The following is a 17,290-nucleotide window of genomic DNA, read 5'->3' on the forward strand; positions in this document are numbered from 1 at the left end:
CGAGCGTTTAAACTAAACTAAATTTAAACCAGTACCGAGCATTGAAAAACTGGCTTAATTGGTCAAAATCGTTGTTGTTTGAAATTAAAAATGAGAATGTGTGTGCGAGAGTGAGTTTTAAATTTAATTTATTTTACGATTTGTATATTTGGAGCTTTTCGGCCGTTGATTTTAAAGCAAAAACGTTGGTTTTTCTTTTCTGCCTCCTACGCGTTTCGACACATTATTGTGTCTTCCTCAGGGAGTCTATTTATTTTTACAAGAAAACATAATTAACAAACGTGTATACCAAAACATGTTTTTCAAACATACCTTAACATATAATAACATAAAATCACATTAATTATTTTATGGACATCACATTTTTAAATTAACACTTAACATTTAAATACATCAATACTTTATCCCAGCTGTTCGTCTATTACTCGCTATTATCGCTGTGTATGCGCAATTTATATTATCTACATCTTCTTTGTAATTCATTGCACAGTGTATTTGTTGCTGTATTCGAAGCCCTTCTAATGTCATCCTTTTCTTTGTTTTCCTCTCGATGTCTACTATTCTTGCATTATCAAAATCCGCTGTGTGCTCGCTTTTTGTCAGGTGCTGGGCTAATGCAGTTGTCATCTTTCTATTTTTCGCGTCTGTTTTGTGCTCGTTGATTCTGACTCCTAAAGCTCGCTTCGTCGTTCCTATGTATACCTTGCTGCAGCGTTCGTCAGCTTTGCCATTGCATTGAATCTCATATATGACGTTGTGTTGTTGTTCTTTGTTTATTTTGTCTTTTGTTTTGGTAAAAACTGTGTTGAGTGTGCGATGCGGTCGATGCGCAAAACTTATTGTTTCGTTATGTATAAATTTTCTTAGCGATTTGTTGTCCGTTAAACCTGGTATGTATGTTATGCCAGTAAATATTCTATTATCATTTTTATTTTTCATATTGTTGTTCGCTCCTTCTAGTTTGTTAATTGTTGTTGCTATGAATCTTTCTATGAGCGCGCTAGGGTATCCGTTTTTATATAAGATGGTTTTCATTTTCTGCTTGTTCTCTTTTCTGAACTCCTGGTCGCTGACTATAAATTTTTTCAATTAAGTTTATGGCAGTATTTTTCTTTTGACTCCATGGGTGATTTGAATGAAAATTTATCATCCTAGATGAGGCTACAGCTTTCGAATACCAATTCACTCTAATCTGATTATTATCTCGATGGATTTCAACATCTAGGAAGGCTAATCTCTTATTTTTTTCCTCTTCCGCTGTGAATTTAATTTTTGTATGTTGTGCGTTAAATTCTTTTAGTATAACCTCCACGTCCGTTTTCTTAATTATGGCAAATATATCATCTACATATTTGTTTATGTATTTTATATATATGCCCTTGGATCTAAGTTCAGCGATACTATCATCCAGTATTTTGTCTAAGACAATATCAGCTACAGTTGGGGATAAATTTAATTTATTTTATTTTATTTATTGTTGTTGCCTATAGAATTTAACGTAGCAGAAATGCCTTGATCAATGTAAAATTCAATCTAGACGCGTAAATATACCAATGAAATTCATGAATCTTAAATCTAAAATATTTATTCAAAGTTTCAGATCGGGCACTTTAATTTGATTTTTAATTTGTCTCTGTACAATTACTATTTCGGTGGGAATAAGGCGTTGCCTTAGAATTTATGTAAAGCTCGGAACACTTTGACGACTGCAAATTCACGACGTAACGACAGCGACATCATTTTGTCGACAAATGTCGCCTTGAAGCCAGCTTCTTAAACATTTTGAAGACCTCAGCGACATAGCAAATAGCTGATTTTAAAGTTTTACATTTTGGTATATTTATTTCACAAATTGTGTATTTTTATTTAAGTAAATAAGAACAACATGAACAATCAAGAATATGTGATTAATTTTGCGACAATTTAATTTTGCAGCACTACATCTACTCATTGTCGCCGGCAAAATTATTATTATTATTATAAAATTAGAAATAGATTTAATTTGGCGACGTCGACAATTGCAGTCCTGCAGCCAAGATGTCGTGCTGTCGTCAAAATAATTGTGTCCGTAAGAACGTGTGTATTTAAAATTTGACAGATGCTGCTTGTCGCTTGCTGTCGTCAAAGTGTTCCGAGCTTAAAACATAAGTTACCGTCCAAACACGATCTTAGGACAATCTAGTTTTGCCTAAGCTAAACTAGATCAGGCGCCACAGTATTTTTACGCAGAACACCTTCCAGCATAGGCGGTCTTCGGCCGCGAATCCAACTCCAGCTAATCATTCCACAATATTGTAGCGTGCATATTGTTTCCGTGTTGAACGGATGTATCGGATCTAAGTAGAACTAGTTTGGCCTAGGAAAGACCTGTTTGTCCCAAGTTCGGGTTTGGCCGGTAACATATATGTACATATATATAAGCAATAAAAGTTTCTTCATAAAATCACTGCACAGTGTGCTTACATAAAAATGTAAGGATTGAAGTGACAACAAATAATAAAACACTTAAATTAATGCAAATGCAATAAACTTATTAAAGTCCTCCCATCATATACTTCAATTACCTAATCTAATACACTAAAATTTTATTGCACGACTTATCGCTTAAATACATGAAAACAATGTTTTCAGAATACAGTTGGCAGTTGTGCCTCTATAATCGTTAGCTACTTCAGCAAATTTAAGCTAATTGCCCATACGCACATACACACACACCAGCCATGTCAGATGAAAAGAAAAATGGCGATGTCAACAAAAACCTACCAACAGCTGATGGCGACGAAATTGATGAGTCCGAAGCGAATGATCCATTTCAGAAGATCATGGAAAGCGCCGGAAACCATGGGCGCTTTCAATTGATTTACAACATGATATTCGTGTTGGCTTTTGCCTCCGCTGGAGCGATGGTATTTATGAATATCATATTGGCGCTCGATATTCCGGAACACTGGTGCACCGTGCCGGGCCAAGAACTAACCAACTACACGCTGGATGAGTGGCGACGTCTTACACTGCCAACGTAAGTAATTTTTTTAATGCTATTAAGGTAAGAGCAAATGAACATACCGATGAAAAAAAGTTAAAACAACAAGAAATAACTTGAACAAGAAATTATTTGAACTAAGACATTTTCATTTCGAAGGAAAAATTTAAGTTGCTCATCGCATCAGAATTATTTGAGGAAGAACAAGGCGTATTGTTGTTCGCGTTTATAGTATTTTTAATAAGTCGTTCCCAGGATAGGAATTAAAATTTAAACTCAATCCTTTTATTTGTATTTGCATTTCCGGTAACAATTACACCCACACATCTATATAATTTCATGAACATACACGCAAATGTATGTGTGTATAAATTGCTATGGTGTTTACACAGGCAGAAGGATAATCGCGGTACCAGCACACACAGTAGCTGTGAAATGTATAATGCAAATTTTACGGAAATCATCGATTGGCGGCATTGGAATAAAACCAAGTCAAATGTAACAGGTGAGTAATACCTGCAAACTTAATTTACATTCATACGTATGTACATTTATGCTACGTATATAAAGCTTAGTTAGTCCAGACGTAACTTAACGTAAGAAATCCTTAAAGATTGCTCAATAATAGTTTGCTTTTGTAATTCATTTTCCAGCTGATTGACAGTTCGTCGTCTACAATGCCACATCATTTATTTTTATAAATACAAAACGAACATCTGGCAAGCCCGATTCTCCCACCGCTCTCAATTTCCGTAAGGTCGCAATTTAAGAATCTAAAGTCTACATGTTCTTACGATTCCTTACGGTAAATTAAGTCTTGAATCGCTGCCAAACGGTTTGACCAAAATATGACTTTAAACTAAGTTGAGCTAAGTAAATAATATGAAAAACAGTGGTAGCGGTTAGTTAAAACTTAACTTTTCGAATTAAACGTACGGACCTGTAGATTTTTATACCCAAGCGATTCTTGCCAGATTTTCGTTTTTAAAGTTTTTAAAAGTAAATGTGCGCAAAAATTTTTTCGCATGTTTTGGTTTTGATGCGGCATTATTAAGCAGTTGATGAAGAGAATACAAAAACAAAATATTTTCGCATCTGGCTTAAGTTGACGTGTTGAGTAATTTGGCTATTTCTTACGGTAAGTGAAGTTAAAGCTACACTAACTGAGCGTTTATTCTATGAAATTCAATTGCTTCTAGCAACAGACATACATATGTATGTATATATTTATAGTATATAGCAAATATAACAGACTGCATTTGGATTCCAAACCCCTTTAGGAATGTTTCATGTAGTTCACAAAACGAGCAGATATAGATAACTCAATCGTCTCAGTGTTATTGAATTAAAAGTAAAAATAATACCATTTAAGTACAAGTTACAGACCATATTTAATTATCCTGGTAACGCGTCTTCAAATGGGACAAGATTTGTTTAAGAGCATTTTTTCTTCCGCTTGAACCGCTTAAGCGAATTTAATGGAGTTCAATAAAGAACACCAAGTGATCATAATTCGAAATGCCTAGTGAAGCCAAGTTCTTTTCCACCTGGTCTTTCCATTGTATGTGAAGCTTTCCTCTTCCTCTGATTTCACCAGCGAATACCACGTTCAATACTTTCAAGGCTGGATGGACGGAAACGTGTCGATAACAGAAAATATTTAGTCTTGGCTCCATTCACCTCCAAAGCCCTGCAATTTCCTTCAATATCCAACTTGGAAAAGGCAGAACAAACGGTGAGATTGCTGAGGTTGATATACATAATAATATTATTTAGCATAAAATTAAAGAAGCTGGATGATAGGAAGCCGTCCAATAAATTGGCATTGAACGTCTCGGACAGGTTCTTCCAAAGATTGACGGATCTGATGGTGTTCCTCAAGGAGGGGTGACATAAGGCCCATGCCTATGGCTTGTTGTAACACTGCTAGAGAAATAAATAAAATGCAGCTTGTCGCTTGTGTCATGCTTTACGAACGAAGGAAGCGCCGCAGAGTTCGATAAGCCACAGAACGTTATCGGATGTTTGTCGTTTAAAATAAATTGTCCGACGTTGGAACCAAAAATCCCTTCCAAGCGCTTATGGTTCTTTCCCCGGAACGTGTACTCAAATCTGCGATATGTTGAATAATCTTGATTTGATACAGATTTCGGCGAGATGCTCGATCAAAGGTGTGACCGACAGTACTCGGCGAATAATTTTTTCTCCCAGGATAAATCCAGCGCCGAATGTGCGCTCCTTAATATAGCTGCTGTAGAGACATCGTAAGGTCATATGCTTTTTTCGCCTAAGTAGAAGAGAAATAACTCGATTCTGTCTGCGTATACTAGTAGCTGATAGTAACATACGAATGTCATGATGACAGCTATGCTAGAAGAGAAAGAAATAAAATAATTTCACTTTCTTGAAACGCCTGCAATTGGAAAGATATTTCTCTGGTTTCGGTTTCCAACTGGGTAAATTCATATCCATATAGTTACATATAGAAGTATGTGTATGGTTTTGAGAGTCATTCACACATTGGCAATCTAACAGTCTAACAATTTCAGCAAATTGATTTATAGTGCGCGAGAAAAGCAAGAAATTTTTCAATTTCCATATTGCAAAAAGAAAAAGCGTTTGACTTCTGGCGATGTGCGAAAATAGCCAACCATAAAATATTCACCAGTAGAGCGGACAACTAGCTGGAAGGCTAGCTGAAAAAAAAAAACCAACTAAACTACAACATGTTTCTGAATTTATGGCATAGATTTGAGGAAAAGAAATGAGTGAGAAGATAGCTCTTTTGTGCGAACATGGCTAATATCCCATTTGAAATGAAAAGTTGTCGGTTAGTTAAAGGTTTTTTTAAGAAAAGTCTTTAAAATGCTGAAATTACAAAATTTTCAAGGAACTGGTGTCGCGCCTTATTTTACAATTTTGTAGAAAAATGCCCTATCTCAGAGTTCGGTTCAAAAATGCCCATCTCAGCACATTTTCAATGTAATTTCGTTTGAGATAGAGCGTTTTTGAACCAAATTCTGAGATAGGGCATTTTTAAATCAAATTCTGAAGTAGGGCGTTCTTGAAAAGTTTTCTTAAATAGAGCATTTTCGGACTGACTGCCGAAATAGGTTGATCTTCCCCTCAGCCATCTATATACAAATGTGAAGATTTCAGAAATTCAACGGTTATTGTTTATTGTCGTACTTAATTTATTCTTCCCAGTTTTGTTGGGCATATTAATGACTTGCGTACGGAGAATGTCTAGCGCTAGGAAAAATGTATGAAAAGTACTCCAAGAGTTCAAAATTTTTAGTTCTCAAATTATTATTATTTTGCAATATTCAGAGTTACAATTCATGGCAATAGCCTAAAAAACTGAGCCACACCATATCGTAAAAAGAATCAACAAACCGAGTGCAGAAGTGCAGTAGCAAAATAAATCAATGAGCAGGAAAGACAACTTTGCACTGTAACGGGGGAGAGAAGCATTTTAAAGCCCCCTTACATCACTTGCAGAATAAAGAAACGAGAAAGCCTGAGTGTGACGATGTAAAGTAACTTTTCCATTTGCTTGGGCATAACTTTTTACAACTTTGCACTTTAATGCGTTTCACTTACAACAGCGATGCGATTTCCTTTCACTTCCACATCCAATTCTACGTTCGCTTCAACTCCCTTCGACAAAACTTTTCTTCGGTTTTCTAATTCATTTAATTTCATTTTGGCTTCAGTTTAGTTTGGTTTGGTTAAGTTTAGTTTTGTGACGCAGTGTCTTGGATCGAATTGGTTTGCCTTAATTTTGCTGTAATCTGAGAAATGCAACTAACAAACAGTCAAAGATGCTCGCATACAGCTAAACCTAGAGATATACATAGCTACCCAGACGCTTGGCGCATACCGTGGAGACAACTAGTCTAACGCCTCTGACTGCATGCCGTCATCCTTCACCATATTCATCTCACTACTTCACCCACATTTACCACTTCTCCTTCCACTCGCATTCACATACATTTGCTGGTGATTGTTGGCTTCTGCTACACCATTTATGCATCCTTCCCATACTTCCTTATATATTTTTCAGCTTGCCAGAATGGCTGGAGTTATGATCGAACGTGGTACGATGACACCATCCCGAGCAAGGAGAACTGGGTTTGCTCCAGAAGTTTGTATGTAACGAACGCATTTGTTGTGGGACGCGTGGCAGAAGGTGTCGGATCATTTGTGCTGGGACAAATGGGTGACGTGTAAGTACAGTAACGCATTGCACCATTGCTAGCACTGCTCATGAGGCACCGCCAATGACAGCGGATGACCGGTTAGTTGATGGCTCCAACTGGATTTAACTGAAATAAAAAGTCGAGCGCATCAGCCAGCGAGTAATTGAAAATGGGTTTTCCGCTGATGTAGCTCAGCTAAACTGCAGCCTCAACTACTTAAGTTTTCTATTTTCTTTACAATGTTGACTATTATTTTCAATGCTTCCATGTTTTTTCTATTACTTTGCTTTAGTTATGGACGTCGCTTTGTTTACTACATCAGCATTGCGTTCTGTGCGCTGGGACGGTCATTCTCCATATTAACAACCAACTTATATTGGGTGTTCCTATTCTGCACGGGATTAACTGGATTCGCGGTGAATAGTTTGTTTCAATCGCCACAGATTATTGGCATGGAAATATCAAGAGAGTAAGTGGAATGCTATATAAAACAATTATCACCAAGCAAACTTTATTGAACTCATAATGAACATGCTAATGGAGTGTAAACATACATACATGCATACTAGGGCTGATGATTTCACCCAAGGCTTCGGCACGGGCGGAATATATGCATATGTATGTACATTTACATATTTGGAGAAAGATATCGTATATTACTTAACATGTTTTTCCATTATTATAGCTTAAAAATATATACATATATATGTTTTATCCAACGAGTGGTGAAGATCTTATAGTTTTAAACAGGTAGCAACCCTACTCAGAAAAATAATACATTATTACACATCTAGAGGCTAAGTCTTTTCATTTGACAGTGCCGGTGCAGAACTGACGCCTACGCTTACTAGGATTGAACATAGTAATTTCTTAATACGTGGCAACCCTATTAAAAAATTATATATTAGTGATTTTCTAGAGACCAACGTACGGTGCGGATCTTATAGTTTTTTAGACAGGTGGCATCTCTATTAAAATTGTAAATAAAATTGGTCACTCTACTATTGATACAGAGGATATTAGGGAAAATCTTGTCAAAATCCATTCAGTAGTTATCGAGATTACCCCGTACGAAAAATCTCGACTTTCCTTTATACTATAGATGACTACGTGGGAATGTTACCCATACACAGGGAACGGATTTTTAGGACCTAAAAACCTATAAAAAAGGCAAGATAAAATAACGAAATAGGATGGAAAAGGCAAAATAAAATAGTGAAAAAGGCAGGAATAGGCAATAGGTGTTGCAAAAAAGGCAAAAAAAGGCAAAACAAAATAGCGAAAAAGGCAGGAAAAGGCACTAAAAAAAGACAGAAAATACGAAGAACAATCAAAAAATACATTTATATTAGAAATGTTTATATTACAAGTAAAAAGAGAAAAACTATGAACTAATTTAATTATATGAAAAATTTGTACTTTGAATCTTTGACTATTTTATCCTTTCGAGTTTCTAACTCATAAAACTTTAATCTGTATAGTTCTAGTAACATTGAACCACAAGATGCATTTTGAAGTTTTCTGGCAGCATTTTCATTCGATTTTCGCGAAGAAAAGCCTTGAATGTACTAAATGTGTGCTCGACGTAAGTTGATACAAGCGGCGCCCAATTTAAACATGGAACGTTTGAAACGTCCATATTATCAGGAATAAGGGCGTTTGCCTCGCCCTTAACAGTTTTATCCACACCCCTTATTGTCTCCAAGCCTAAGTTAGCTGAGAAAACGGCTTTGAATTTTTCCAACACCAATTTGGCAATAGGTCCCTGCGCTTCTATAAGCCGCTTCTCAATGTTATCCAAAATATTTAATACCTCACCAACTGGAGTTCCTACAATTACATAAAAAGTGTATGTGAATTATTAATTTTTTACTGAGAATTTGGTTTTCCACAACCTGTTTTCTGTAGACGTTCGAAAACTTTTTCCTCTAAAAGAAAACCGAAATTGCATTTTATATATATCAAATTCCCCTGAACCGATTTTTTGCTCAACAATTGCTTCGAGAAACTGACACATGCTGCATCGGCCGTTATTTGGTCAATTATTCTTTTGATGGAATCATATAATTAATTATAATTAAAATTAACAACAATAGCAATTTATCTTGACATACCGGCTGAGGAGGCAGAGGAAGATTGGGTTCCATTTCTTTGAAAACTGCCACCCTGAATGGGCTTTTCAAGAAAACTTTTTTTAAGTTTGAAATTAAGACGTCAACATCTGAGTACTTCGAGCGTAGAGATTCGCAGACCCGGTGTACGCCATGTGCGACGCAGGTGATATGAATCATATTAGGATAAAGCAGCTTCAATGATGACGCACTTTTCTTCATGTAGGGTGCTGCATCAGTCACAAATACCAACACTTTTTCACGTTGGAATCCTATTGGCCATAAAATGTGCATAGAATCATCAAACAATGTTGCGATTGTTGATGAGTTCACCTTATCCAACACCTCCACCGTCAAGAGATAGCCGCGTCCGCTTTCACGCAACGGTCCAACAATAACGTTGGTTACACTGCGGCCTGCCTTATCTGTACTTTCATCGATGGACACAAAGATGGGGCTTTCTCCTATTTCTAAACGAATTTTCTGCAAAACGGACTCGTAACAATCCTTCACGTAATTTTTTCTAAGAGTTGATTCATCGGGAAGGGATTTCTGAACGTATTTTTCAAAGAATGATTTGAATTCCACACTCTTCAATTTATAAAGTGGAATTCCGCATGCAATCATCATTTTAGTAATATCTGCGTAAAATACATTCTTTTCCACAAATGGTGCTATCATTTGGGTCTTGTTTTTCTTTATTTGTAATCCTTTTATATGTTTTTCACTTTTAATATGCTGCTGTATATAATATTTTTTTTCGTGATTAACTTTTACTGAACAAATATTGCAAAATAAAACGGTCCCATCAGTACAAAATACATCCGAACCAAACTCGGCAATCAGAGTGTGAATTTTTAAACTCTTGGTAATTTTAGACTTCGGCATTACCTTTTTAGTTTTTACACTGAATAACTTTTTGTTTCAATAAGGGCTGGCAAACTCTATTGAAGTAAAACAGTTGTTAGTTGTGCACATCAGCAACTGTGTTGATAGATTTTAGCACGCAACAGAGTGACATGAAAACTACAAAATTTATTTTTGCTTAAGTATTCACTACTTACACACTGCGTTTTTCTATACATACTAATTTTCGAATATGGGCATGTGTATATTTCTTAATCTTTAAAAAAAAATTGTAAATGCTATAATCACTTTTTTAAAGGTAGAAAGGGCAAAAAAAAGGCAAATATCTTAAAACAGCCAAAAAAAGGCAAATATCTTAAAAAATGCAAAAAAGGCAAATATCTTAAAAAAGGCAAAAAAAAGGCAACATCAAATGGGTATATATGGAATCAGGGAAAGCTAAATCGTGGACATTCTTGATCGAATATACTCTATCTCTTTAGTAGAAAAAAAGGCAATTTCCATAAAATCCGTTCCCTGATAATAACAGATAAAAATATAGTATGGTAGAACCGTTCTCTCCATTCGTCGGTCATAATTTTTGTGTGAAGTTTGCCACCATTTTAAAATCATATTGAAAATTTTGTGAAAAATTTAAAATAAACAAATGAAATTGTTCAAAATTGTTGTTGATTGAGATGGAAAGTGAAAATGTGTGTGTGAGTTTGTGAGTCAATTTTAAAATTAAATTGCTTTGAAACGTCAAAAATTTCAAAAGTGCCTCTCAGTGATTCTACCTTACTATACTTATGGTAAAAATATAGCAGTTAACAATTAAAATAAAAAATTGTCCATATATTTTTAAAAGTTGTCTGGGCCAATAATTTTTGCGAGACTATGATATTATTTCTTAATAAACTTATGTCTACAAAACGGAGGACTTAATTTCCACCTTGTCTTCATTTTTGATAGCATGTAATTTTTGAAACCGGTATATGGAGCTAAAAAGTCGTTTATTTTCTTTTCAAGTTTTAGTAACAATTATTGCATAATACAATTTAACAGGTTTAGAGAGTTAAAAACATCACTCGCACTGGGTAGCATTTGCCAATATTTTGAAAATCATAAAGATGCAAACCCTTAAATATCTCGATATATGAAAAAATGTTCTCCTGCCACCTTCAAAAAAACACGGCTCAGTTATGTACAGTATATTTTGCTTAGCTGCACATCCTTCTTTGCACGAAAAACTTGTGCACGTAACCGAAAAAGGCACTTAAGCGAATTTTCTTTACTACTTCAATGAGGAAGGTATCCGAATCCCTATGAAACCAAATATTGGCGGAGCACTTACCATGTAGAAATTACTGCAAGCGAAATTTTTACCGAATGTTATCTAATTATCTATATAACTACATAAGTTGATAGCCATTTTCGTTGTTCTGCGAGATGAGCAAAATAAATAAAAGGTTGTAAAATTAGGTAATTGTAGGGCCAGTGCAGGTAAACGTAATACTTTCATTGATAATTGATACTAGTCACACAATTTTTAAGGCAGGTGTCGCCAATGTGCAGGTATGTTGAATGCATCTATCGGAGCAGTTTCCTTATAAATGTTAAAAATAATGCTTTTGATGCGCATTTTGGGGTAGGTATCTTAAATGTGCACTTAAGCATAGAGGCAGCAAAGCAAAATATACTGTATATGTACTAGAGGGCTGCATGAATTTATTCAAACTTCTAGCCAAACAGAGTACAGTAGATTTGAATATTTTACTTCACATACAAAACACTTAGCGTTTGGAATTTTGTAAGTTATGAACATACATTTTGTTTTATATTTTCTACCTTCAAATAGAAGAATGTGAATGAATGAGTGGAAAACATTCAAATCATTCAAACTCATTTCGGTAAAAGTTTTTTTCTACAAACAAGTTTTTTCGTATGTAAAAGAAGCGCAGCAATCATATATGTCATAATTCTATATTGGCAGTAAGCTACTTCTCAATGTGTTAGCATTCCGAAATCAAAGCGAGACAGTCTAGTACCGTTTTTGTCAATGTATTGTGTACTTCGATGCCGTTTTTGTATATGTGTTGTGTACATGTTTATTTATAAACGTAAGTGTTCCTTTTCTTTCGTACGTGTTTATTGATATATCTGTACTGTAGTGTTTTCGGACGGTACTAGCTCGTACTGCCAATATAGGAGTATTATATATATGGCAGTAATACATACATACATACATATGTATGTTTGTACATATGTGCATAGAAAAAATATTTTTGGATATTCATACAAAAAATGTTCATTTATTTCAATTCAATTTATCTTCACTTTGTTTGAATATTGTAATTTCAAAACAAATATCAGAACAGCTATTCACTCAAATTCAAAAAAATTGTAAGCCAAAATCATTCATTCGTTTTGTATATGAATAATTCAAAAGCCGTTTTGAATGCATTCATGCAGCCCTCTAATATGTACATACTTTGATATACTACATATGTATATGCAGCATATATGAACATATTGTTGTGCATACTTTCTTACTCTTTTATTTCACAGGCAGGACCGTAGCGCTATTGCGATTTACCAGAGCATTGGGTGGTCAATTGGAACAACATTTATGCCGTTGCTTTTTTGGTGGCTACGTGATTGGGCTGCCTTTATGTGGATCACAACGATACCGACGGCACTAGTTTTAATTTTCTACAAGTACGTATACACATTAAATCCGATAGATGTACGATGAGTGCAGAAACAAGGAATTTGAGCGCCACTAGCACAGTGCCACATTGTGCGGAGTTTATCTGCAGATAAAGGGAAGTTGCTCATACGACGTGACGCACAGCATCAAAACCTTCGTATTGATTGGGTTCTTATACATATGTATATGTATACGTATATCTACATATACATAAGTGCATGTAGAGGCAATAAAGAAAAACTGGCCGCTGCAGGAGACGTAGCACCAGCATCTACTCGCGCATTCAGTCTATTCAACTATTCTATTTGTAGCAGACGGTCCATTTCTGCAACAGTTTGTCAGTACAACTGTCCATTTGTACATTTTCAAATCGATTTCGTCCGTGAATTTCAATCGAGCGTATCACATCACATCACATAACCGACGAACACCATCCAGGATCCAATCAAACTCATTCAATTGTTTCAATTTCACGTGCTGCCGCTGTTACGTGGCGCCATTTCGACTATGCACGATTTCTTGGCTCGCTACCCGTCTCCGTCCGTTTCTAAATGCACTTGTCTACCCACTAGACTGATAGAACTGATATGAGTTCTATGGCTATACCGGCACTGTGCTTTTCTTCGATAGATTGTGCATGTTTTTGCTCAGTTTTATTTTTTCTTTTGTATTTTTTTAAATCTTCGATTTGATAGTAATAGTTGTTTTTGCAAATTAATTCTCCGCAGATACATCATTGAGTCGCCACGTTGGTTGATTAGCAAACAACGTTACGGTGAAGCGATCACGCAATTTAAGAAAATTGCAAAAATTAATGGCCGCCAATTCGACCTGACCGAGAAGGAGCTGGTACAGATATATGCCAATAGAGAAGAGGAAGAGGTGACATACGGTATGGCGTCTCTTTTCAGCGGTTGGCATCTGACACGGAATACCGCCATAATGGGCTTCAGTTGGTAGGTCATCTGTACTTTTTTCGCACAATTGCATATTTCCCACGCGAAATGGGTCACAGGATATTTATGCTGAAGAACGCTTTAAATATATTTATATAATTATTTTCTTTAAGGTGTGTAGTGGCGGTGTCTTACTTTACTCTCCTTTTGTTCAGTACACGTATGGGCGGCAATCCGTTCCTGAATTTTCTTCTACAAAGCGTGGTCGAAATACCCGCCTACATAGTGGGCAGATATTTGGGCAAGTACCAACCTCCACCAAAAAAAAAAATTTCTTACTTCTCAAATTAATTTTCCCTTCTTTGGTTTAGGTGATACATATGGTAGGCGTTTTACAAACAGCATGTCTTTCCTTGTGTCGTTTTGCGCTTCTGTACCGTTAATTTTATTGGCCGCAGGTATGAATATCCTAACGCCCTCTTTTCTTTTGCGTTGAAATTTCGCTACAGGTACTGTTTTAATTTTCAGATATCAAATATGAGAAGGTCATTGTATATCTGGCTACCTTCATCAAGTTTCTAAACGCACTCACCTTCTTCACAGTCAATCTGCAAAGTATGGAAATCTACCCCACCTGCATGCGGCAGACGGGCATCGCGCTGGGGGCGATTCTAGCGAATGCTGTCGGTATTATTGCACCCTACCTCGTTTATTTGGGCACTACTATCAACATTCGTGCGCCATACTATATTCTTGCCACATTGTTCCTTGTCGGAGGAATGGCAGCATTATTCCTGCCTGAGACGCTACATAAAAAATTGCCCGACACATTGGAAGAGGCGAGACATTTCGGAAAACACGATGTAAGTCAGCTATTTCAACCTCTTTTACTTCATTTCATTTATTGAGTCTATGATTATATAAACCTACAGACTGGATTAACAAGTTTGAACTAACTAAAAACGTATGACTAAGAATATAACGATTCAATCAATGAGCCAAAACAAGATCTCGGGAGTGCAATATCTAGAACAAGGCTATTAAATATTCGATTGAATTGAATCAAATGGGGTCAATGGTAACTAGCTTTAATTAGTTTGATATAAAATGGATACTGAAAGCGTATTGTTCATCGCGGAACGTTTAAGCTTATCAGCTCAAGTAGCTCCGGGCAATCAAAGAGACCAGCAATGATAACATAAATCAGCGTTGGGCAGAGAGAGCTTTTACTCTGCTCACGCCTATACAAAATGTATAGAAAGCTTAAAAGAGCTTTGCCCGCAGGCAAGGCAGTGCCCATCAGTGTCATAAATAAACATCAGCAAATGAATGGTTCTTCTCGATTGAAGTGACATCATCCCTATTAACATATGTACAGCGGGCACTATAGGGTGACAAAGGAACAGGAAAATTAAGTGGTTTGAGAGCAAAACGAATAAAAATCTGCTGCTCTTTTTCAATTCTATAGGAATAAGTTGAATAGATCAGATTCCAGCTTAAAGGAGCATATTCCAATTTAGATCGTACTAAAGAATTAAATAAAATTATTCGGGTATACGGATCATTAGAGTTCCTTCCATTGCGGCAAAGGAAGGCTAGATTAGAGTAGGTTTTAATGATAATATATTTAGTTAATGTTATTGACATAGGCAAACCCCGAGTCAAACATCACTCCAAGATCCACAAATTCACGGAAAGTAGAAAGGTTAGCATCAAAAAGAGAATTTGTTGACCTAATGAAGTTCAGGTTTTTAGAAATAGAATAGAAACATATTTTCAGTATCATACTTTTTAATTTTATTGAGCTTGAAAATTACGAAAAAAAATATATATTCCACTAATACTTTTTCGTAAATTTTTTATTTTATTCGCAGAAATTCTTTAGCTTACCTAAGGCGCCTCCAAAAGTAGAAAAGCCCCAGCCTGGCGAAGATGTGCATCTCAATCAAACAAAGTTTGCTCCTTAAATCTCATTAAGCGGTTATTAGACTGTTAAATATTAGTATTTCACACTAATTATCTGTGTTATTGTTGGTTTTTTGCAAACAAATTATTATTTAACTATATTATAAATATACTAGCGGATGAAAAAATTTAATTGCTTTTAGTAAATACTAAGTACTTAAGTAAAAAAGCTCCCGGGACTTCATTTTTTAAAAACGCTTAATAAAGAAGTGCTTACTTATTTATGTTTAGGTAAATAAATTGTTAGAAAAAGTGACAAGGGTTCTCATAGTTGCTCCTACTTATTTGGAACCTTATAAATTCAATGGCGTCCCCAGTTTAGCCCGATTGGCTTCACTTTTCGAGATAGCAGTACTTGAAACTTTGCTTAAATTTGAAAAATTAAAAAAAAACTCCCTCAGTATTGAAGGTATTTTACTAAAATTGTGCACACGTTTCACTATCTCTTAAAATCATCGAAATCGGTTCACTACAACGTCTAGCACCCATACAACTGATTGTTCAGAGACGGTTTTTGCGTTATAACTCCTCCAATTAAGCAGGTAAAAATTTAGTATGGGTTCCCTTTAACATATAGCATGCAAACAATTTATTATTCAGATATGAATTTAGAGTTATAGCGCAGAAACACATATCTGAGTAATCAGTTGTATTGGAGCTATATGATAAAGTGAACCTATTTCGATAATTTTAAGGAATAATTAAGGTAACTAGTATCGCCAAGTTGTCGAAATTCGATTACTTTTCATACACTTTTAAATTTTGCTTATCACCAGTATAGACTCCTTTATGCGAATGACGATTTTGAAGTCCACCACCAAAATTTGTACCTAATTTAAAGCCAAATTTCTTCCGTAGCTGTCGAAATTAGACCGAGAAAGGAACCTCAGATTTTTTTATGACAAATATGCGTATGTGTTTTTATGTATAGATCAGATTCCTAACAGCTCCTTACTGACTATTATGTTTAAAAAATACCCATTCAGGCTGTAAATACGTTTTGCGATTATATTGGTCTGAGAGCTCTTCGGACTAAAACTAAATTGCCAACATTTATGACCCCTTTCTTTTCATCAGAGTCGGTGAAGTTTAAGTACCTCGAAGGTGTAAAACAAAATTTAATATTTATTTTCCTAACGGCATTTTTACACGGCTTTTTTCAAAATTATATATTAATTATATGTTTGCATCACACGATTGGGCTACCAAGATGCATGGAATTTTGTGTTGCGATTATTTTTTCGAAAGATGAAGCAAATGTGAGCTTTTACGGATAGCTTTCAATTAGCCCTTTCCCGTCAAATCCGTCCCTGATACATATAAAATTTTTTCCTCTTAATTACAAGGTTCATAGAGCCTCATAATATCAAAAGTAAAAAAAAAAATCAAAAGTTGTTTTGGGTAGCTATTAGGGCTACCTCAAATTTGTGCAATATATTGTACAAAAGCCGGCAAAGGATTAAAAGCACTCAAGAAAACTTAATAAATATTTCACTAAGATTGACGGAACAAAACTTTTATTTCATTGAAAATTAACTTATGTATGCACAAAATAATTAATTTTACTGCAGATATGT

General features: G+C 35.4%; 1 protein-coding gene across 6 annotated transcripts in view; it reads left to right on the top strand.

The window, feature by feature from the left end:
- Positions 1–15,846, top strand: part of LOC118738045 (carcinine transporter) — a 43,508-nt gene extending 27,662 nt beyond the window's left edge. For 4 of the 6 annotated variants that reach the window (XM_036468936.1, XM_036468937.1, XM_036468935.1 and 1 more), the window contains 10 exons: positions 2,632–3,019; positions 3,376–3,488; positions 7,050–7,212; positions 7,478–7,654; positions 12,711–12,860; positions 13,581–13,808; positions 13,922–14,049; positions 14,120–14,206; positions 14,277–14,611; positions 15,623–15,846. In XM_036468936.1, the coding sequence (XP_036324829.1) occupies positions 2,721–3,019; positions 3,376–3,488; positions 7,050–7,212; positions 7,478–7,654; positions 12,711–12,860; positions 13,581–13,808; positions 13,922–14,049; positions 14,120–14,206; positions 14,277–14,611; positions 15,623–15,715 (1,773 nt within the window). In that variant the 5' untranslated portion in view covers positions 2,632–2,720 and the 3' untranslated portion in view covers positions 15,716–15,846. Of the gene's footprint in view, positions 1–2,631; positions 3,020–3,375; positions 3,489–7,049; positions 7,213–7,477; positions 7,655–12,710; positions 12,861–13,580; positions 13,809–13,921; positions 14,050–14,119; positions 14,207–14,276; positions 14,612–14,680; positions 14,920–15,622 lie in introns of those variants that run through there. The other 2 variants (XM_036468939.1, XM_036468940.1) reach the window with 2 other exon arrangements.
- The last annotated feature ends 1,444 nt before the right edge of the window (positions 15,847–17,290 follow it).

The sequence above is a fragment of the Rhagoletis pomonella genome, unplaced genomic scaffold (assembly GCF_013731165.1).
Source record: "Rhagoletis pomonella isolate Grant_MI unplaced genomic scaffold, Rhpom_1.0 Rhpom_scaffold_00004, whole genome shotgun sequence".
Classification (NCBI taxonomy): Eukaryota; Metazoa; Arthropoda; class Insecta; order Diptera; family Tephritidae; genus Rhagoletis; species Rhagoletis pomonella.